General features: G+C 45.5%; 2 protein-coding genes across 7 annotated transcripts in view; both read left to right on the forward strand.

Moving 5' to 3' along the window:
• The window catches only part of LOC8052455 (ras-related protein Rab-24), a 71117-nt gene extending 59104 nt beyond the window's left edge, over positions 1-12013 (forward strand). For all 3 annotated transcript variants that reach the window (XM_029989116.4, XM_029989117.4, XM_029989115.3), the window contains exons 6-7: positions 11199-11261; positions 11319-12013. In XM_029989116.4, the coding sequence (XP_029844976.1) occupies positions 11199-11261; positions 11319-11368 (113 nt within the window). In that variant the 3' untranslated portion in view covers positions 11369-12013. The remainder of the gene's footprint in view (positions 1-11198; positions 11262-11318) is intronic.
• Positions 12014-19521: 7508 nt separating this feature from the next.
• The window catches only part of LOC8052457 (inositol polyphosphate-5-phosphatase A), a 50969-nt gene continuing 46729 nt past the window's right edge, over positions 19522-23761 (forward strand). For 2 of the 4 annotated variants that reach the window (XR_003919894.4, XM_029989121.3), the window contains exons 1-3: positions 19522-19812; positions 20981-21022; positions 21101-21201. Coding sequence is in view for 1 of the 4 variants with exons in the window: in XM_029989121.3 (XP_029844981.1) it covers positions 19753-19812; positions 20981-21022; positions 21101-21201 (203 nt within the window). In the remaining 3 variants the exon portion in view is untranslated. The remainder of the gene's footprint in view (positions 19813-20980; positions 21023-21100; positions 21202-23761) is intronic. The other 2 variants (XR_003919895.4, XR_003919896.4) reach the window with 1 other exon arrangement.

Here is a 23761-nt window from a genome sequence, read left to right on the forward strand (position 1 = left end):
GTATCGGGTGCCGCTAGATAATTAAGAATGCTAGATAATTAAGAAAAAGCCTGCGCATTGATCTTTTCTTTATCCAATTCCTTTGAAAACAAAACCGCAAAACAATCCCGTTTTGTGCGTGTGAAGGACTGTACCAGTAGTACCATTAGTAGCAGTACAAGTGTGGCAGCATAACGACGAAGGACGTAAGAACATGCTCCAAAACGAAAGTTTGAGTGGCGGTAACGGCCATCCCTCACTCAGCCCTCGCCCCTAAAACTCTGGCGAAATATTGGTCATAAAATCTTATAAAATTTTTACTATGGATCTTCCCTGAGTATGTCTATGAGTTATCTAAAAAAATATTAATTTTCTTACGAGAAAATTAATTTTCAAGTTTACGCGTACACTTCCGAATCACTGGCTGCCGCTCTACTGGCAACAATGAGCAGGGGCACTCGTGACGTCGAATGTTGTATTTGAAAGCAGACGACGCTCCACGGCATTGTGCATTGTAGTGACAGTGAGTGTCTGTGCATTTGCGAATTGCGCCTGGTTTAGGCTATTTGCAGCAGGCAATGGAGAGTAGGGAAATTGGTGATGTGCTGTGAGGTGCAATAACACGAAGAAATGCAGCAGAGTGACATCTCATTGGTTTCCGACAGAGAAATCTCTGTGACGGAAGGGGATTCGAGCAGTCTGATGTGAACGCTGGCTCTATAGCGTTCGCGTCGTGCTAGCAAACGGAATCTTTCACACCATTCTGCTTCTGAAGCGGCATGTGGGTCCACATGTTGGCAGAATGCGAATGCAACCGTCACGGGTGGTCCCCTCAGAGGCGATGCCGGCGGATCAAATGTGAACGGTGGATCGTCTGCAATCTTGCACTGAAAATCTTAAAACATTTGCTGGTCATTGCTCGACTCAGACAAGCTCGATGAATCGTAGTCCATTATTTCCTACGGACGGTCGCGAGGGCCTTCCGACTGCTTCCGACGCTGAGCGAAACAGGGTCAAGCTGCCCATGTGTTAATGTTTATACAACATCTGACGTCACAAGATGGCGGACCAGTGAAGTTGCAGGTTAGTTTCAGTTTTGGTTAAATTGCGTTTCTACGATTAAAAATTATTTAAACATTTTTTGGGGAAATTTATTTGCTGCTCTAGGCTGAGTTCCTTGTGCTCTTTCCGAAAACATGTTTAGTTGAAAACGTTCAAACAGACGCCGAAGCTGCTCTGACTTTCTCTCTGGCTTTCCCGCTACTCTCGCCACCCTCGCTCCCTCTCTCTTTCCCTCTCATCTCCCCCTCTCCTATGCTCGCCTTGGCTATTTTTGAGTACACACCACGCTTTGCCGCGTGATGAGCTGACTTGACTGATTTGAGCACAAGCCATTGTATTGCATTCTTGCCAGTTTGACGGCTTGACCAGTAAACTCCACAAGTGCTGCAAGTGCGAGTTCCTTGCTTTTTAATTTGATCAGGCCCCGGTCGCACGGGATCTCATGCAGTGGGAGCACCTGTCGAAATTACCCTCTTGCGATTTTCCGGGAGTGCCAACGGGCTGTTAGTGGTTTGTGCAAGTCCACGCGAGTTCGATCGTACAGGATCGTACAGGATTGTTAGACAATCTGCTCCTAGAAATAACACATTTAAGTACTCCTTTTTTGTACAAATCATTGATGACTGGAACTCACTGCCGTCAGACTGCGTGAATGCTTCAACATCCAATAGTTTTGACTCCTTTCTTATAAACATGTTGTAACCCTCTCCTGCCAGGATGGTAGAAAACCATCTACAGTATTTCCTAAATAAAAATAAAATAAATAAAAAATACAGTGGTTTTTTTAAACACAGAATGTATTATGTAAGTAACCCCTAACCGGCTCTTTTACAGTGGACCTGTTAAGGGCTAGTTTACCCAGTATCGTGTCCATCAGCAAACAACTGATGACACGAAACTCTGGACAGCTATTGCCATCTATGAGCGACGGTGGCAACCAGACATCCGGCTTGTTAGTTGCCTGGTTGTCGCCGTCGCTCGTAGATGGCGGCAACCTTTCGAGTCTTTCCACTCTGGCTTGCCGACTTGCGGCTGGCCATTACTTCATTCCCACCATAGTACAGCTTCGCTGGTCTTCCTTCTTCACCAAAGTAAAAAGGCTGAAAGTTTTTTTTTTTTTTTTTTTTTTATTATGCAGGGATGATTATTTGGCATACAAACATTTGGTATATCAGTATGAGGAGTGTCTTCAATCTTCCGACTAGACTTGAAAACGTTTTAGCTTAACTATTTGGTTTTTACGTGGAATTCGAACAAATAGTGCAAGGTGCGTGGCGCTCAAACGTGAAAACAAAAATTTATTGGCAGAAAGTTATATAACATCTTCTGGACATTTACCTAACTAAATAAATTTGAAAAAAAAAAAAAAAAAAAATTAGCAAAGACATTGTAGAGATATTTCAAATTGACGTTCTCTAAAAAGTAATTGATTGATATTGGATATCTTAAAAATATAGCAAAATTATGTTTATTATTTGGATAATTTGTGGACATCCTTTGGATATTCGTGGTTTTCTGGGCCCAGTGTGAAGATAAAACATTGCCTCAACCTAACCCTACTACAGTGCGGAAGACACGAAACTCGCGTGATATTTTCTCACCAGCTCTAACGTGGATCATCTCTCTTTAGGACCTCATTCATCCAGCCGGCTCTTCGTATTTCATCTCGCGTTGATAATCATTTTAAAGGAGCTGTGCAACGATTTTAGTCTTTAAAATATTTGCATCTTCTACTTTTGACATTATTTACCTTGTCACAAAGGACAGAAAACACATTTCCTTCCTTCAAAATGTTGCGATTCCGCCGCATAATCGCGAGGCAAAAGAATATTTTCCCACCTGCAGCCGCGAGCGGCGGCCATAAGAATTACACGGCATGACATCAGTGGGAGACTTATACAAAGAGAGCAAGTTGTGCAAATACCTGCTCGATAAAAGGTATTTTTTCTATAAATCTTGTCGTTCCAACATAAATATAAATGCATAAAAAACCTGGTATCATCGACAAAACTTTTATTATATGTGGTACCATCTATCCGAAGTCAACAAAACCGTCAGCTCTGTCTGCTACCGCGAACAGTCGTCAGAAGCCGGAGGGGGACGGGGACAGAGCCGGACAGGGATGGCCAGACCCGGATGAAGCTTTCCTCCTTTTGCCATGTTGATCACGCTGCGATAGCATGTGGTCACATGGTCGCGAGCAGACGAGTTCTTGCTGCTCACTGATGGCCCTAGAGAGAGAGCTTCACCGGAACCCCGCGCGTCCCCCATTGACGTCACAGCGCACATGACTTGGAAGATGGTGATGGAGTTGAGGAGTGCCGAAAACCTCAATCTTTGTCACTTTTTAAAATAAACACTAGGACATGCAGGCAAAGGTCAAGACACCAACTCCCAAATTATTTAAGCAGAGCACTGAAATTGTTGCACAGCTCCTTTAAAGTGTCACCCACCTTTGCACATACAGTGTAGACCGCATATAATGTATGTCTCGGGAGTCGCGAAAATCCGCACTATAAGCGGTACTGCACTATAACCAAAACATCAATTTTTCAGGCCAAAATACATGCCATGAGACAACTTCCATTGTAAAAGAATTTATTTTATGTTAGATGAAAAATAAAGCTTAGTTTGAGGAAAGTCTTCACTAGACTAGTACAGTTCTGTCTCAAGTGTGTCACACATTTTGAAAGAAATGAGCGGCTTTTGCCTGGCGCAGCCTTTTAACGGCGTCGCGGGTTGCGGACGGACGTTGCGAGCGTTCAGGATTGCTAACCCTAATCACTTTTCTCCGGAGATGAAAACGTGTGAAAATTCGCATCCTTCATACGGTACGCGCCAGTAATACCTTGAACTTTAGCACACGCATGAAATGCGCCAAATAAGAAATCCGGGCGATGTTCGAGGACACAAATGCTTAGAAATCACCACTGTTGTCTAAGTAAACAAACACGACGACACGGGCGTTTCTGCCGTCTTGAGAGCGCCGCCACGACATCGCCGCACGAGTAGGTGGATCTTCCCTTCTAGTACGTGCTGGGTTATCATAGCGACACACAACGAAAATTCACAGTCAAGGATAGCGCTTTTACGCAGAACGATGAGATGCACGCCGTCTACGACGACGATCACAACCGACGCACGCGCGCGAACACTTCTCCTCGACCTGCGATTGGTGTGTCGTTGCGGTTGTTTGTTTCTTTGTTTCCAACGCAGCGGAGGGTCGCACGCACGTGAACGACTCGTGCGTGCGTCCCTCCGTCGCTATGGCAACTGAAGCCTCTCTCTTCGCTTCTCCCCGCGTTTTCGAGCAACCTCCTTGCCCCGCGAGTGCAGCTTGTGGCTCGCGCCGTCAGCGCCGTTATCTGGTGTCGCACAGGGAAGCGAGCTCGCTGCTCCGGTCATCGGCGCGGTCGGCGGGCAGTGCCAAAAACCGCACTATAACCGGTATTTCCCTTCGCGCGCCTGCATTTTAAGCGGTATGTAATTACATGGAGTTCTATGGGAGGTGAACCGGTGGTTTAAAAAAAACGCGTTATACCCGGTCCTGCCCTATAAGCGGTTATGTTGTGAGTGGTCTATACTGTACCACATTTTCCGGACTATTCGGGACTCCAGCGACCTATAGGAGGCGCTACCACACAATAAACATGGCGGCTGGGAACAGGTCACGTCGACTTGGCGGGGCCACCTGAACGGGTGGCGCATTCAATTTAATGATTTTCTTTTGTTTAATGCCCTATTTTATATGTATTTCAACTGCGACGGTTAAGTGTAGCCGGAGCACGTAAATTTTCACAGCATAGTTTTGTTTTCTTGGTGCGTTTTCTTCATGTCAAATTTTTGTTTCGGAGATTTCGTTCAAAACCGAAACTATGGGCTCCGGAGAGACGGTAATATACTAATCGGTTTTGATCAGCTCAGGAAAGCGGCGATGGCTACAGAATTGTTTTACTGAGAGAAATTTTCAGGTAACTCGTATGACTCGACCATGCGACTTATCTGTCAGCGAAAAAGAGCTTTTCTATGGATCCGCGTTTAAGGAACGGCTCCAGTCGTCTGCTCGGTCAACAGCAAAGGCTGCAGGAAAATTACGAAAATTAAGCAAGCGTTTCTTGAGCCAAGGAGTATGTTTACCCGCTGGCGCCCCACTAAGCAGCTGATACTCGTATTTCAATTCAGGTTCTAGTAGCAATCGAGAAGTCATTTTGACGAATATGCGGGTTATGTATTATTATATTACTTAATATGGTCCCACTAAAGTCATATTAGTATATTCTTTAGGTTGAAATATGAGCTCACTTGACTAGCTATTAGGTGAACTGCTGAATAAAGTATATTTGACAGAGAAAACGATACTACTTACATTCAGCCAAATGGTTCTAGCTTGCGGCACGGAGACGAGTGCGTACAAACTGAAGAGAGTCTTCAATGGAGATTCACGCAGAACCCCTCTGCATTGAACTTGACTTCAAATCCTGAACGGAGAAATTTAGTATTTTTTGTGGCCGGGCAACTTGAGCAATGTAGGTGCATATTGTTGCTGCTGGCATCGACCGGGGGGGGGGGGGGGGGGGGGGTCTAATATAAATATTAGAGGCGCGATAGATCATAATGTCGTGACAACTTCTAACTTTGTGAGACGTGTCCCCCACCTTTTGAAAGCAGACAATTTCCCTCGTTAATCATATACAGGAAACAGGTTTTCCGGAATCAAGTAATTGCGAAATCAGCCCAACTCCTTCGGTTTGGTACAGAGGCTTTTTTGGCGAAAAGCAGCCAAGATGAATAGCCAGTGCACCGACCGGCGTGGGTGGGTCAATCTTGAAGCTAATCGAACACAGCCAAAAGCAGCTATTGAATCTTCCCATTCACTTGGCTACAACTGGTGTTCCCTACAGTGAAACACCTCGTCTGTCGTTCTCAGTCTACTGTTCTACATCCTTGTAAAGAAACCGCTTATCAGTCACCAAATAGTCGTCACTTTGAATGTGATTTGAGACAGACGAGAAATCAAAACGTTTTTCCGTGATTCCTCCCAGTCCAAGAAATCGAAAGCATGTGACGGTGTGTTGTGGAGTAAACGGGCTTTCAAACAGGTGATGGAAGGAAACAATCTGCTGAGACTCCACCACACTAATGAACACTCAGGCAAACTTAAAGGGCCCATGAAACGATTTTAACTTTGAGAGAATGTGCACCTTATTACCCTTTTTTTGTTTACTTTAGTACAAGGACCATAAAACACGACCACTTCTCTTGAAATGTTGTGAATGCGCTGCGTAACTGCAAAAACAAAAAGGAACTATTTCTTGACGTGACTTCACGTACGGCGGCCATAGGAACTAAGTTTGTGACGTCGCGGTGGGTGCGGTTATTGAGATCGCTTTTGAACAAGTATATTCTCAGTTTAATGGTAACGTTTAGAAATGATTTCGTTCCAACATAAACAAATAAATCAAAAGTTTTATTTTCTTGTTCAGTACACGAAGTTTTCGCAGCACCATCTATCCGGAGTAAGTCAAAGCATCCCCTCCCCGCTGCTCCACTTCCTAGCAACGTTGGCTGGCTGCTATCGGACGAGCAGTGTGATCATCGCGATATCAAAACCACGTTTCGGCAGCCGCGTGGTTCGTTTTTTTTTTCTCGTGCGCCTGGTTCGCCTGCCTTGAACTATACCACGTTTCACCTTATGTTGTACCGCAGCGAAGGCTAGAAGCGCGAGCTCATGGCGGTGGCAGCTGCCCTTGGTGCACGAGAGCTTGTGCCGCCGAGGCGTGCCATGGAGCAAGGAGCTCGCGCTTGTAGCCTTTCCTGCGGTACAACACACGGTGAAACAGAGTATAGGAAATATTCACTGGCGGCCATAGCTGTGTGCGCGACTGCTGAGCACGTGCCGATGGCTAGCTTCCATGGTTCTTTTGCAACATGCATTCCACACCGCCAAAATGGCCGGTCTTAGCAGCCTATTAATGGGAAGAGAGGGGAGTCTCGCTGTAGCAACGTCCACAGTGCTAAGGAGAGGACAAGACCAGAAGCCGCATACCCCGCGGCGCGTCATGGGCACGTGACCTGGGAAACATTGTATGAGTTGAGGGGCATCCCCAAACGCCATCTTATTTGGCCGGAAGTCCGAAAATCGTTTCATGGGTCTTTTAAGAAATATTCGGACCTTCGTCAAATTACATTGTTCGCCACCTCGTCGACAAGACGTGTCCGCGAAAGCCGCCAGAGACACGGAGAGGCGCACAGCGACTTGTTCCTGCTGGTTCCCTATTTTCCCGCTTGGTGTCGTTCGTTTTGCCGGAGTTGCGAATAAGTCGCACCCTTGTATAAGTCGCACATCCGTATATTGAGCTGTTTTCGTGGAAAAGTTGGTATATAAGTCGCACCTTTGTACAAGTTGCACCTCTTTGCACGGTTCACACGATGAGTTCTTTAGTTTACGCGCATTGGTATCGCGAAATTGGAGTTTCGCACAATTGCTAGATCGCACGTACCGTTTGACGCGCATCTCGACTCGCGAGAAATGCCCATAGTATGGTGCTGTCTGGCGGGGGCAGTCGAGTGTTTCGCAGCAAAAGGACATAAAATATGTAAAATGAGGGGGTAGTCTACTTTATTTGAGCCAACGTATGCCGAGCGAATGAAAGTTTAAGGAGCTAGACATTTGCAAACCAAGCTTTGGAGCACAAGGCCTACCCTAGGCCAAGTCCCGGAGACGACGCGAGCATCGATGCGCAGGCAGAAAGATAAACCTTGACATACTTTTTTTTTAGTACCTCTAAAAGATTGGCTAGCCACAATCCTTCCTTTTACGTGTAGGAACATGGCTGGAGCATGGCACAAAAAAACTGCTGATCAAACGAAAACTGAGAAAGACGTGAGAAAATATTCTGCAATGCGTGTATACTAGTGATGGACCGAATATTCAGCAAAGTTCGGCAAATGCCGAACTTTTGAAAGAAAGTTCGGCAAAGATTCGGCAAATGTCTGCGCACGTGCGAGAATGCGACGGGGCCATGGACTGCAAATGGATGTTGTGCAGTTGTGTGTTTACGATAGTACAGTGTAGTACAACCAGCGATTACGGCGAGGTGTGGACTGGGCAACACGGTAACTGTGCGTTTGTGAGCGAGTGTGGTTCTCTTCAATAATTTCTGCCTCAAGAATAGAAGATCGACCAGTAATTTGCGCAGTCCACTGTGCAAGTGACAAATTATGTGATACATTCTGGATAATGTGGTCTTCATTTGACCTTTCCAGTGATGCAACGAGGAAGTTGAAACATTGACTGACAAGTACTTTAAAGCATTCCTCGCAATTATAACAATCCTGTTTTTGGCTCGCAAGTAGTGTGTGTCAAAAAAAAAAATAATATTGCTTTTTCAATTAGCATTATTTCGCGATTTTCCCATGTATCTGCATAAAACTAAAAACAGAACTATCACTCTCGACGTTACACATCCGACGTTCCTAACTCATCCCATCTTCCGAAACGTCCGTGTGTGTCCTAACACTAGAAACTGGTTAAAGGTTAAAAATGAGACGTTGCAAATATGGGACACACTATTATGCAAATTGGCATCAAGTGACTAAGATCGAAAAACATGCATATTTACAATAATATCATCTCTTCTGGTGAAGGTTCAGCAACCGTTGCATTCGTTTTTTCGCACGAAACGGTGACTCCCAGAGAAAGCAAGAACGCAGAGAGATCAGTGGCTTGCGCTGATGATGCCTCGAAACCGAAACTTTCGTACCGTGATTCGTGACTATGCCCGCTCCTGCCCAACCTCGTTGTCGCGCCACTTCTGCAAGCAGTCACTAAAATTGCCAGTAAACACACAAAAATGACACCAATACAATTATCTTGTAGAATATAACCTTATTTAGTAATAACTGTGTCAATACACATTACATGTTGCATTTAAGTTTAAAAAAAACTAAAAACATTAAGCCTTTTTTTGCCGGAAAAAACTAAATATCAACGTTAAGTTTGTTAACAATGTATTTTTCCTGAATATTTTCCGAATCTTTTGAAAAGTTCGGCAAACGTTTGGCTTTGCCGAATCCCAAGATCCGGCGCCGAATTTTCGATTCGTCAAAAGTTCAGCCCATCATTAGTGTATAGACCTTCTCCGCTTACTCTCGCCCCCGACCGCCAAGTAGGCATATCCGGTATGGGCGACGAAAAGTATTAAAACGTTTCAACCTGCAAGTAGTAAAAAAATAGAGGGAAGAGAAAACGATGATGGGTGACGGTTACGCTTTTCTCCTAAATGCATTCTATTGGCGTGGCGACGGCAAAACAATGTTTTCGCCCATACTGGAAGTGACGACAATTCAAGATGGCGGCGCCCTTGAAGAAAGGGCGCCGCCATCTTGAAAGTAAGCCCACTGAAAGTAAGCCCACTTGCTTTTCAGTGTTTCTGGACTGAACGAAGCAAAAGAATACGGAACCATGGCTTAACTAGGCAACGTCAATAACATGCTGTAAAAGCTTTATTCTCACTGTCTTGCCTATCCACATTGAGCTACTTCAAGGAATTCATAAAAATTAAAATACCTCACATTCCGAGTCAAAATATTGCGGCGACAGCAATGCCTCCCGGAGGGGGAAACACCACCTATGACTACGTAGTTATGGTGCTCTACAAAAGATGGTGTGCAGCGTACAAAAAAAATTGCCGTTGCACCTCGAAAATAAAAAAAAAAAAAATCTTGTATAAGTCGCATCATTGTATAAGTCGCACCAACAAAAATGTTTGAAAACCGCAACTTATACACGGGGAAAATATGGTGCTAACTTTTTTGAAAACTCCCCTCTTGTTCTTTCCATTTCCAAATGGAACAGCCTGCCCAGAAAAACCACATTGATCACTTAAATAATATATAGTGATGTATGAAGTTCTGTTGTGCATTGTGCGTCCCTTAAAGGGCAACTCCGCTTCATTTTTGATATTTAGAAAACTAAGTAACCCTCTTCAGTATCATATAGGAAGACCCCATGTCAAATATTACAATCTAATTCCATTTATATATTGAATGAACTGGCCAGCAAACCTTCAAGCGAGCCAAGTCGCCGAAATCTGCCAACTCTAGCGTGCGGCGTGAGGCGCAGTCATCAGCGCAGTCAATGCCACGGAGTTGGAGCGGCCAACGTTGAACCACTACGTCAGAGGCTTGACTACGTCATTCTCACGTTTTGCTTATTTTTACTTCTCAGAGCGAAATTGAGCAATGACGTCATGAGTTTCTCCTCCCGGTGTTGGCTGACCGGGCGTTCATGTGATCACCGTAACACGGATGTGCTAGTTTGCACTGCCCTGCACGCTTATCGGTCTGTTTCTCCGCTCCCCTTCTCTTTCGTCGTCTCCCCTTCCCCCTCTCCCCCAGGCCATCACCGTCCACGTCGTGCGAAGCAACCTTCCCGCGTCCAATAAAAAAAAAAAAAAGGCCTGCCCGCGTTGCGTGTCCTGTTTCTCGCTCCCTCCCGAACGTCACAAGACCACGTGGTTCGACGTGACGTGGCCATGACTCTGACGACCGGAGACCAATGTTGCCTGACGCAACCGAAGTTTCGGTTTCGGTATCTGCTGATGTTTAAATTAGGATTACACAAATAATATTCCACATTTCGCGAATTTGAAGACGTAGAATTGTTTAGTAGTGCTTTGTGAATGTGAATCACATGGAAGCCTAAATTTTTCGGAATTGAGCGGAGTTGCCCTTTAAGTGTTTTTTTTTTTTGCTCTCTATGATGTTTGTTCGTTGAAAGTTTGTTTAGATTTTTTTACGCAAACCATATGATTATTTTTCTTTTCTTCACTTGACTATAATGTTCTTTCCACTTGGCACTTTCATTTGCCCCTATGTAATGCCCAAAAGGACCTTAAGTGTAAATAGATAGGTGAAGCAGTGTCGAAACTGCCGGTGGAGGCATTTGGTCAGTGCCTCGCATCGTGCAGACATTAGTAATTGTGTAAAGTCCCATTTCACACGCTGCATGTCTGGATAGCTTAAATTAGGTGAGGTCTCAAGGTTTCCTCGAAGGTGCTATCCATACCTACCCGGGGGCAGCTGAGCAACTTTCTTGTCTGGTTGCCATTGGTTAGGTCTTGCTCAAACGTCGTGGCACTCTCTTTTTTTTTCAGCCGACCTGTTTTGTCAAGTGGCCGAGGACTACCTGGACACTGTTTCACTGCAGAAGAACAAAGGTGAGCACGACTGCAGACAAGGCGCCCCAGTGCCCCACCTTTGCCCCCTCTCTCCAGCCGAAGCACGTTTCCGTCTGGAAGAGCCCCGAAGCAGAGGCTGCTGCTAGCGTCGCTGGCCGCCGACGGTCTCCAGGTCGTGGAGCCAGCCGTCCCAGCCTGCCGCACCCGCCCGTCGCCAAGACGTTTGGCGGGCTGCCTTCTAGGCTAGGCCCTCAAGGGCCACAGCGGTGCTTGACAGTGCTAGCGGGTTCCAGCCAGAACAAGGACGCAAACTCCGGCACGGGATCGTGCGTCTGACCTAGCTTAGCAGTCCCGCTGGTGCTGCTGTGACGGGAGGGAACCAGGCGTTAGTTGCCAAGCTTACAGGTGCCTTTGCGACAATGGAGACATTCACCATTCTTTGTCTTCCCCAGAGACTGCGCTGGAGGGTTTAGTTTTGTACTATGAGAGGAGGAGGAGGAGGCGGGGAGATAAATTATTTATTATGCCTGACGGAAAGAGAGCGTAGTTGAACTGTTCCGTGAATTTGTTTGACGCTGCCTGTTATTTTAGAGTTGCATACAGGTCCATAGAGGACATTGCATCATGATGGTGCGTGTCTAGGGCATGATTTTTATCCTTTAGTTAGAGCTACTGTACGAAATGTGGAAATCAACATTTTTTTTTGTTGTTTTATGCATTGTGCTTCATCTTTCCAGTATCTGTGCGCAATGGTGTCTACGTTTTTAATAAAAACAAGTTTTGTAACACAGTATGGTTGTATCTTTATACATGGTATTTAAACCACTTCCGGTCTGCCATGACACGGGCCGTAAATCCTTCCGGTTTGGGTATTGTTTGCGTGCTTTTAAAAGGCCACATCTCCACAAAGTTTTGTGCGTTCTGCAATTCAATCGGTCATTTGTTACGTTCTGCTCATCCATTGGCTGCAAAAATGTCGTAATATTTTGCAATTGACCGCGCAACTTTGCTGTGGCAGATCTTACTGAAACGAAAGACGCTACGGCCTTCGAGCGCAGACAGTCTCTGCCATGCATGCGTTGATTTCATGCTCGGCACTAGGTGTACATTCAGGGGCTCCGGAACTATATCTGAAGTGTGGGGGCAACATCTAGGGGCTCATGTCACATTGTGTAGTTCACTTCTCTCTCCCTCTCCCTCTCTCTCTCTCTCTCTCTCTATATATATATATATATATGTACTTATGCGTGTGGTTTGTCTTTCATGTCGGATTAGCCTGTGGTGCCTCGTCGCCTATGGAGTGGAGCTTCAGCATGCAACAGCCTCACAGGTGGTGCGAGGGGAGAAGAGGGGGGCGGAGGGTCGGAACAGCTTTGAGTGTGGGGGCATGCTCCCACTGGTTTAGAACCTGTGGGGGCAACTGCCCCCACGGCTCCCCCGGTTCCAGAGCCCCTGTATACATTATCGCTTAGTTTTACAATCGAGGATGCACACATCCAACCCTTCTAGACAGGAAAAAAAATGGATCGAATGAATTACACTCGAGTTCTTATGCAAGTAAAGATTGATTGAAAGATTAATTAATAGTATTCGCTACTCTCGGACTTGGAAAATATAAATTTATATTTTAGCCTGAAGCAATGCCGGCTCAATTTCCAGATCCAAGGTTTTCACAACGTGGACAAACTTGGTACTCCATAAAATATTTATTAATTAAAATAACAACTGCTATTTTATTTTTTTAATATTTATCTTAGTGCAGAATCGCTTGCTGACGCTAATTTTCGGGTGCATGTGTGCTTTTGAGCAGACAGTTTATGTGAGTGTCCTGAACAAATACCAACAGCAACCCACAAACTCAAAATAAACATTTTGAGAGTTCATGCGGCAAATCATCTGCCATGCCTCAATAGAAGACTCGAGATTGGGAGGAATATTTTGACATGAAGCCGAACCTGGGGTTTGGTTCCACATCAATTTCACTCAAAGTTCGAGAGCCACAGATTTTTCTTTTGCAGCATGCAATAAAGCGTCTGTTCATGACCCATTTGAAGCAACTGACGTGAAACGTAGCGTGAAACCGCTGGTACCATTCTTGATTTTATTACTCGCCCGCATCGTCAAGCACAGCAAAGCTTGTGTGTGTCTGCAACAGTTCTAATAAATTATATGTCCCCAGGAGTGTCGCATGATTGGCAGGAAGTCGGACGCCAAACTAAGTAGTTTTTTTTTTGCCTTGTCGCCAGAGTTCTAGTGTCTAAAATAACCTTTTGAAATCCGCATCTGTTACTGCATATATCCACATGAATATCTTTCACGGGATTGCCGTCGTAGGTCGACATTGTCTCAATCGCAATACTCATTCAAAATGCACTGCTTGTTTGTTTGCTGGGCATGAGCACAAGCGGCACAACCCTTCACACCCTTTTTCAACCATATCCGACTGGCGTAGCATACTAGTTTTGCTTTGGCTAGCTTGAACTTGCGGCGACAACTTGCAGTTGACGAAGCAACTTTGGCTGGTGCATGCTTACGGTCTCCCGTGCGAGAAAAACATGAACAATTACAAATGCCTCAGTTGATTTGAAGGCGTCTAACTTGGTTGAATGTCTCCCATCATCTTGTGCGAATAGTGGATTTTGAGTTTGAAGCGAATTCGTAGTGAATAGTGGTTTTGGCCGAATATTGTCGATTAGAATATCAAATAGTTTTTCCACGCCTTTCACTACCATTGCATAATGCTTAGACGAAAACCCAGCTAAACTTGTGAAGGTTGTTCCACTTGTTCATTTATAAGCTAAGTTTAATCTATCTATATTTATGAACTGTGACCTCAGAAGGTCTGGTGTCTTGGGATGGCAAGTAAACGACGAATTTGACATGAAATGAATCCTGTAGAGATGGCCAACTATACCCAATGGAGTTAATTTACAAATCTTGCTATATAAAATTTTCTTTCTTTAATCTCGAGTTAAAAAAGAATGAATTGTGCATGATGAACGCAGCTTGTAAGGGCATCTCTGCCTAACATAGTATACTCTTGCATAACAGTTTAATTTTAAAACTTTTACTTTAATGTAGATATACACATTCACAAAGTTTTCATTTATTTTCAAATACAGTCGGCACAGGTGCACCATCCCGCTTTGAATGTATGCTTTACTTCCAAGCACCCAATTACGATATTCATACTTTTCAAAGTTTATTGCGGCGGGTTACCCCGTTGAGTGCGCTTCTTACCAAGCACCGGTGCGTTGTGGAGAAGCAACACCCGCGAAGCTCGCTTCCGCGGGTATTGCTTCTCCGCAGCGCACCGGTGCTTGGTAAGAAGCGCACTCAACGGGGCCAACCCGCGGCAATCAACACTTCGAAAAACTCGAATAGTGCAGTTCTTCTCGAAGTGAATATCGAATAGTGTATTATGCGGAACTACTATTCGAAATTTCGAATATTCGCACAACCCTACTCCCATGTACACAAGTCTCCACTGGGCCGTCGGGTAGGGCTACATAACTTTCACCAAAGAAATCAAAAAGCGGTGCTTTTTCTTGGCGTTGTGTAGTCTAGAAAGACACATCAATCTCTTGCATTTGGTTTTCAACACGCCTTTCTGATTTTCTACCGAGAAAGACTAAGATATGCGCGCTGCTCATTCTTGCTCATTGAAGCTGGTCAACCGGAAGGGAGTTACGAAAAAGGAGAACCGTGTTTTTTGGCCCGGATAAATAAACCATGCATCGGAGAAAGTTCAAACTCTGTGCAAATGTGAAGCTAGCGGTTGGAATAAAACACGAAAGTTTGAGATGAAGACGTCTGGATTAAAAGATGATTGAGAAAAACAAAATTTCTCTATGAGCCGATGTCCACCTGTGAATGCTCGTGTGATTTATATCAGTGAAAAGCACTTGTCAGCAAGAAAGAGAATATTGTTTTCTCTCTTGCTGATAAACTTGTTTCATTGAAATAGAACTTGCAGGCGCCCACAATGTTTTTTTCACGAAATTAGGCTTAGGTGGACGTCGGCTCATAGAGAAAGTTTGTTTTTCTTAATTATTTTTTTATCGACGCAACGTCACATTCTCAAATTTTCGCATTCTATCCCAACCGTAAGCGTCAGATTCTCACGGAGTTTGAGCATTCTGCGATGCATAGTTTATTTACCCGGGCCAAAAAACATGGTTCTCTTTTCTCGAGAACCTTGAATCCTTGAAGTTCCGCCATTGCTTTTTTATGTTTACCTAGGAATACCATGTATCACTTAATACAAAATTCCTCGTAAATATAGGGTAGCACAAGCGGACACTGCAAAACGAGCCGTAAAAATCGGTGCCAGCACATAGAATGCTGAAACTTTCACTAAATGTGCACAGAGCGGGTCAGTTTTACTGTTTCAAGACTTGTTTCTTTTGTAAAAAGGGGTCTGCAGATGACTGAGTTAGCGACGCGATTTACTTGTGGTGCCATGAGGCACAGTGAGCAGACGACACATTCTGTTGTCTCTCTGCTGTTTTTATCGGGAGATGGCGTCCCAAGTTAATAGCGTTGCTTAGAGAGCCTAGATTGAAGAGAGGGTCATACATGGGGAGCATTTGCAAACCATGGGTCATACGTGGGGAGCGTCTACAATTTAACGGCGGACGTCTCCTGGGGAGATCGATCGCAAGTGCGCATGCACAGCATTGTCACGAGGCAAGGAGGAAAGGCGGAGACGTTAGCAGACGATCAATGCTTTTGTTACCTCACGGCTAGCGTACACTATACACGTTTTCAAGTACGGCCTCAAGGTGCCGCCATCTTGCTTGCTTGGGGTGCGCCCTACATTGACTTTGACTTTGCGATTGTGCCCTTCGTTGACTTTGGCAAGTTTGTTGCTCTCATTTTTTACAGGAAAAGAACTACATCGTGAAATTTCACAAGGTGAAACTGACCTACTCGGCGCACATTCGATGAAAATTTTAACTCTCTTTGTGCGATGTTCCCAACTTGCTTTATAGCATGAGATCTGCCAAAATGGCTTGTAAAAATCAGTTTTTAAATACGTCTATAGCTGGTCCAATTAACATACTAAGCTTTCGGTTCTACTCCCAATAGAACTAAAATGATAATTCAATAACTAATTATGATACATAAATACTTTAGACCCATGTTGTAAAAAAAAAAAAACTACAAACTATGGTCTAAAAATATGCTTTTCGTGTAAGGCTTGTCAAATTATGAGGCGCTGGAGAAAACCAGCCTTCTGCGTTAAGTCCTTCAAACTCTTTTTGTTCGCATTCCACCTATTGAAAAGCATGCAGGAAGGGCCCCAGCACGCACTTCTTATCGCTGTGCCGCAGTGTTCTTCCGCAGCATAAAGGCCGTCTGCTTTAATCGCCGTCACCGTGGCAACGAATGCCGATTTTCCAAACTCCATCTGCTAGCCAAAGTTTAATAGTTTTGTAATGCGCAGCCGGAGACTGTCGCCGCGAAGCGGCATGAACGCAGGGGGGGGGGGGGGGGGCTGCCAAAAAGGTCATTCGGCGTGTGTTGCCATGGTAGCAGCGATAAAAGCAGATGGCCTTTATGCTGCGAAGAACACTGTGGCGCAGCGATACGGGGTGCGTGCTGAGGTGCTTCCCGTATACTTTTCAATGGACAAAACACAAACAAAAGAGTTTGAAGTAAGGACTCAACGCAGAAGGCTGGTTTTCTCCAGCACCTCACTTTAACGAGGCTTACATGAAAACCGTGTTTTTTTGGCCATCCCTCGCCGTTTTTTTTTTTTTTTTTTTTTTATCCGTAACATGGGTCTAGAGTATCAAACTGCCCAAACTTTTTTCAATGGTAGAGTGGCAGCTGTCGGAGGGAGTTCCGAGGACGGCTATGTTTGCCCAGCTTATTCATAGATGGCGCCACCAATGTCGGCAAGCCGCCCAGGGTCACTAAGGTTAGCAGGGGGACTGACCTCGCATTGAACCACGCGCGTTTCAATTCGTGTTTGCGATATCCGCGAAAACGCAAGCTGATAATTCAATTCTCGGCTCGCGTTTTCAACACGGCAAATAAATAAAGATGCTGAATGCTGCTTTACAAATCACTTACCCTTATTATGGTGCCTAAAGCGTGTCTTCGACTGGTATGTTTTGTGTGCTATGCTGCCCACACATCAGAAGTGGTCCCGAAGTGGCAACAAAGGACGTCATAGGAGCCCAAGTGTCATGCTGTTGCATGCCGCGATCCTGGCGGTTGGTCGTAGAAATGCTAACGAGAAGGCTGCGAGTAGCACAACCAAACACGAGTGTCGCTGTAGTCATGGCGTCCCAACTTGTGGCTGCTGAAACTTCTGTGGACACTGGAGAGCGACCTGCAGCAGAACAGGCGTCTGCCACATACACCACAGCTGTTGGGACGCCGCCGGGATTGCGACTGGCGACAGCATGACACTTGTATGACGTCATCAGGCGGAAATCGAGGAAGCACTTTTTTAGACGTGGTAAACACACCAGTCGGAGACGCGTTCCAGGCACCATACCCTTAATAATTTTTTCTTGCTTTCTGCATCTTTAGCAATTTGGTTTGTCTCGAGACATGAGACGCGTATTTTCGCCGGCATTGGTGACACCAAGTGCCCCCAATGTCTGCGCTTGCCGGCATTGGCGCCATCTGTGAATAAGCTGGGCCGCTCCACCATTGAAACAAATCTGTTCTTGAATTATCATCCTAATTCTATGCGGAGAGCAGGGGGGCTATGCAGGATGAGGCGGGACGAAGAAACCAGGACATAGCTGCCTGCAGCGTTTGGTGAGCGCCACGCGCGCAGCCGATTAATCGCAGCAGGTGGTGATGTCCTGGTCCCTTCGTCCCGCTGTCTTTCATAGCCCCCCCCACTTAAAGGAGCGGTGCAGTGATATTCAATTCGATTGTTTTTTACTTTACACAAGCATACTGGCACTAGTGGGATTCAAGGATACTAGCACGCAACGCCACTGGCCAAGAAACTCCTTTGTTGCGGTGTAACATCAAGGACAAAAGCGATCATTTTCATTCAATCTCTCCTTTGCAAAATTTGATGACGTAACGTGGGGATTGCAGTACACCCCGATGACGATATTTGAATGCGGTTCATAGATTGGACCCGAGCATTGCGTGGTCACTCGATTTGGGCTCGTTATAGTTACTAGCTCGAGAAGCATTCGGGTAGTGGCCCGTGTCCAATCGCTGCAACGACGACAATAGCCGAGCAATAACAATGTCTAGAACTCAGCACGTGTCCTGTGCTTTGCCAACCCCAGTGCGTGGCTTGATCAACATTGGCGGCATATAATCGGCTCCAGATCACGTGGCCACTTGTTCTGGCTGCGAGTTGAGGGGGTGAACGCTGTTCATTTTTCTTAAATTTTTTTCTGGGACTTCTATTGGCGTGGGGTGAAAAACGAACGCGTGTTTCATAGGTCATTAACGTCAGAGATCCGTTCTAAGTGCTATTTGCTCTAAGTACAAAAATTGTTGCATCGCCCCTTTAAGTCATCTGCTTCTTGCACAGGGGTCGCAGCGACTTCAGAACGACGCCAAGTTCTTATTGGCTTTGATTGTGGGATGGTTGATAGACCTCAAACCAAGCTACCTTGAGGTTTCCTACTCCTTCAATCGGAGATCGGCATTTTGACGTCGCCACAACCCTTGCAAAAGAAGCGTGAACCTGCACTCCAGAGTAACGTATTGAAATTTTAATATGTTAATTGGACCAGTAAAAGACATTTGAGAAAAGTTACAGCTTGATATGTCAAATCTAATTCTTACCATCGGTGTTGCATTTTTTTTTTCTTTTGGGGGGGGGGGGGGGGGGGCACGCTTATCTTATGATGTGCGTTGGCATGTTTTTTTTTTTTTTTTTCTGTTTATTCGGTTCCCTCATTTATTTATTTATTTTTTTTTTTTTCTATTCTTGCGTGCGGTCAGTCCGGCCCGTGCCGCGCTGGCCCTCCGGCAACGCAGCGGGAAGAGAAGATGCGGCAGATGCTAGCGGCGCCGCCGGCGGCGTCGGCTCGAAGTGGAGCCGCGAGCGACCGAGCGACGCAAAGCCGCAAAGCGACGGGAGTCCTGCTTCGACGTACGCATCCCGCGGCAAGCAAACGAAGCAGGCACGGCCGCCAGGCCGCTGTGCGCCGTTCACGTCTTCCGTTCACGGTCGTGACGCACGCTTCAGGAGTCACCGGATCATGCCGGTGCTCAAAGCAAAAGAAGAAAACAAAGGCTAGCCATAGGGCTAGGGCGCAAGCGCGCGGTTGCTCGGGGTCCCTGACGTCAGCGACGTCACTGTTAGTGGGCGGGGTATGGTGGTACGGTTCACGGTGGTATGGTTCGTACAGTTCGTGTGGCTGGTGTGGCTTCCGCTACTTGGAAGAGAGGACCTCGGTCGAGTCGGCCGCGAACATGAACGAATCTGCCGTCGGCTGATCGGGGAGTCCGGCATGGGAGCTTCGGACGGTCTCCCGTGAACGTCCTTGTTTTCCGGAAACAGCAACACCAGGAAGCACGGACGGGGACAGTGATGGGCGATCACATACCGGTACTTCTAGTCACCGCCAATGTAGGATCCATCTTTGAAGAGGTGAGGGAGCGCTGCACTGGCTGCACTTGATATTCCCCCTCTTTTTCTCTTCTTTTTTTTTTTAAAGTATGGAACACTGCTGGCTGTGTGCAGAGGGATTAGAGCGCGAGACAATAAACGCATGCGCGCGCTTGAATCGCCTCGTGCAGTTATCGCGACTCCTCTCTCTACGCTCATTGCATAGCGGGATGGATCGAGGAACGGACGGTCTGAAATCCCGCTGCCTTGCTTGCGGGTGGCCAATCGAAGCGGGGATTCTGAAGCGAACAGGGCAAATCGAGGATGTTGCGTTCCTCGCTCGATCTGGAGTGACTGCGAGCTAATTACGAGCTATTAGCGTGTTCAGCGGAGAGGCTCTCCGCAATGTGCTCGGCTCACGTGCAGGGAAGCTGCGCCAGAGCGCAGTTTGTTTGCTGGTTGCCGCTCTCGCGGCGTTGCCGGAAGAAACAAGTACAAGCAAAGCGAAGGAATACTAATGGGACTCAGTCATGCTTGCATCGATGAGGAGGCGTACTACCGCGGCCCAGATACCGAGATAAAAATATACTCTGTTATTGCCCCGTGTTATTCGCCTCGCTGCTGAGTCGACAGGCGGCGGTTGCACTCGGGTAGCTTCCAGTGGAGTCGATTCGGCTTGTTAGCCCCCGCGGAAGTCGACTCGAGGTCAGCTAAACACGCTAAAGTAAAAAAAACAACAAAAAAAAAAAAACGCGTTACAGCGCGCTTGTCAAGTTTTAGCGAGCTGCATTCCCCCTGAAATGCGTGACCTTCGCCTTAGCCACGAATCTGCTTGCATCAACAGTTTTGATAGCTTGCATTAGAGCGAGGCATGCTATACTATTCAATAGATTCAAAGAAGCATTTGAATTTTTTAATCTTCCACGCACTGTGCAGCTGTGCCGTTCCCTTACACGCTCCATAAGAGACTGCTGCCCTAGTGTCGCAGAGGACATAAGGATGATCTTTGGCCAAGCACTAGTGCAAACTTGTAAATAGTCTCATTTGTTTACTCTATTTCGGTGTACTAGGCCAACTGGGTCGAAATAAAGGTTATTATCCTGTTTGCATAGCAGAGCAAAAAAAGGGTGGTGTGTTTTGCAAAGTGTCTGCAATCAGGCAGAGTTTGATGCAGGTTTGTTTTTGTATGTTGCCATTCGTCTTTCGGCAGCCCCAGACACTTCTGCCGGGATGGATTGGTGCATTCCTTGCGGTGAGTTACCCTGCAACATTTTGGACGATCCGAGGACCACCTGGTGGGCCTACATCCCTGGTCTATTTGTATATCCAGACGGTCAAAAAGAATCAGCCCAGCTTTTTGGCACTTCATTGTCAAGAAGTTGGTGGCAAGAACTACGAGAAGACCATGCCACATGTGGCCGATTTCATCAGGTGAGGAAGCCACATGGCATGTCTGCTAGCAATGCTAGTACCTTTAACATGTAAGGGTGAGGATGATTTTGGGCTTCTGTGTTGATGGTTAGAAATCGACTTTCCTTGGCTGCTAGTAAACAAAGTGCTCTCATGCACCCCTAAGCAGAAACACACACATCCCCACAGGGACACTTGAGTAAGGTAAACTTTCAAGAGCCCCAGGCACTCATAAAATTGGCCGCAGAGGGGCCGATTCTAGGGTTGGCATAAGGTCTGGGTAGCAGGTGCTCTGTTCAGTGTCTTTTTCTTGCCTGCATGCAGTATGTCTACTTGGGTGGATCTTAAAATCAATTGCTTGCCAGGAAATAGTTAAGTGGTGCCCACCAAAGAACACTTTGCGTACCTCGAAGTTTGCTTTAATAAATGTTATAGATGCTACCCTAACATAAAAACAGCTTAGAAAGCTTAGGAGCTGTGTTTGAGACTCTTTGTGTGTATGTTGTCCTTTGCTTGTCTCGGGGACTTTGTGTATACACCAATGTGATTTGCTGTGCAGCCTTTCTGAATTGACCACTGAAGCAACTACAAAGCAGTTTTCTGGTCTCATTTTTGGAAATACATGAGCTCAGTAATGAATACTACATACCAGTAATTTCACGAATAATTGGTGGAAATAGTTGAGTAATGAAAAAATCCTGCAAATAATCGTAGCTGGGAAGAAAAGACAAAAAAAAAAAAAAGCTCAACGAGCCCTACAGCTTCTGTAATGTAAGTCATGTTGTTTGGATTTCCTTGCATATGCTTCTGAAGTTCTTCAAACATTGCTGATATTTCTTTTTTTTTTTTCATAATTTTCTTGCATGCTTGAGTTCTGCGTACATAGCTGATATTTTTTTCATTGTCACTCAGCTTTGTTTTGACCGAGTGGAAAACTCAAAAGACCCGAGCTTCCGTCTTTGTCCAGGGGAATCGTGGAGAATGGTCCATATCAAACCCGACTGCAGCACTTCCTTGTATGCTGACCTTGGTTGCTGTCGAAATGATAATGAGTCTGCTTCTTTCCCACTTGGTTGATTAACACGGCGTTCAGTTCTATTTTTACTAACGAGCAGCCTAAAAGCTCTTTGGAAGTTCATTTCTGAGAGGATCAATTTTTGAAAGTATCAATTTTGCCAGGTATGTTTCGTTGGTGGTTTCCTCGTAGGTGTAATAACCACTACAAAAATAATTAATAAAACTGCTTGAACATTTTCTTCTCTCCCAAGGGGTGAGCCTTTTCAGTTTGTTTATTTACCTTTCTATACCGCCTTGTCGCGGGTGTTTTAATAAAACATATGACTGCCATAATATCCCAGAGATAGCCCACCTAAAATGGAGAGCAAATTGGCTGAAAATGAAGAGTGGGCTAACTTTCAGTTTGCAACCAAGAACAATTTAAAAATTGCTATTTTTATAGTCTGCTATCTGCCAATCTTGTTATACCATTTGGGATTGATGAAGAATCGATGACTTCTCCTCAGTCAGCAATGTTCGCTTATTTCCCACAATAGCTAACGAACCCCATTTCGGCCTAGGTCACCACTGTAATTACTAGAAGTGGGCTAACTTCCATGTTCTTTAAAAAAATAGCACATCATGGCCAAAAATGGGGGGGTGTTCTCCATGTCACAAGTTGTGTGCAGTGCTATAGATGGCACACTGTTTGCATCAGCACTCACACAGGGAGAGCACATTTGAAAAGCTTGGCAGGGCTATACACGACTCTTAAGATATATTCTAAGCAACTCTCCTGCCCCTCTTGTTTTTTCCAAGTGGGATCACTTTTTGATTGCTTAGAATTGAGCAAACACAGAATTGCACAAGTGAGAAGTGATTTAAGAAATGGCTGATGCTTGAAGGCATGCGGGCAGCATGTGCATAGGAAGCTTTTTTGGCAAAGGAATTGGTACAGCATTTCTGATTTCCCGAGTCAAGCTGTTTCCTCATTGACAGATTCTAGAATTTGGGAGGGCTTGTGTTAAGGTGACATTTTTCTCACTTGGGTGATGAGAGCTGGGGAGAGGCCAAGGGTGGTGTGTTATGCAAAGACATTGCATAAATAAAAATCACTATCTGTTTTTATTTTTTTACAGTTGAAAAACCAGACTGTTGGTTGTAAATAAAGGTTTAAGTTATACCAGAAAAGATAAAGACTAGGGCCTACCACTGTAACTCACAGGCAGAGGTGGAGACAATGTCCAAGTGTAATTTATGACAGCAATTAATGTTGGGTCTAATATCAGATAAAACATGTTTGTGACTCCATATTTTGTGCCTAAAGGGGAACTCCGCTTGATTTTTGGTTTTGAAAAAACAATGCAGTCCTCTTCAGTATCGCCTAGGAAGACCACACGTCAAATATTACGACACAGTTCTGCCTAAATGCTTCTTAAATGGTCTGGCAAACTTTGCAACCCGCCAAGTTGCCGAAATCGGCTGACTCGAGCGGGCGAATTCAGGCACAACCAACAGCGCAGTCAAGGCTACGGCATGGGCGGAGCCAACATTGAGCTAAACGTCATCATCATGACCCCCTTTT

This window comes from Ixodes scapularis, unplaced genomic scaffold, assembly GCF_016920785.2.
Source record: "Ixodes scapularis isolate PalLabHiFi unplaced genomic scaffold, ASM1692078v2 PGA_scaffold9__187_contigs__length_104089568, whole genome shotgun sequence".
Lineage (NCBI taxonomy): Eukaryota > Metazoa > Arthropoda > Arachnida > Ixodida > Ixodidae > Ixodes > Ixodes scapularis.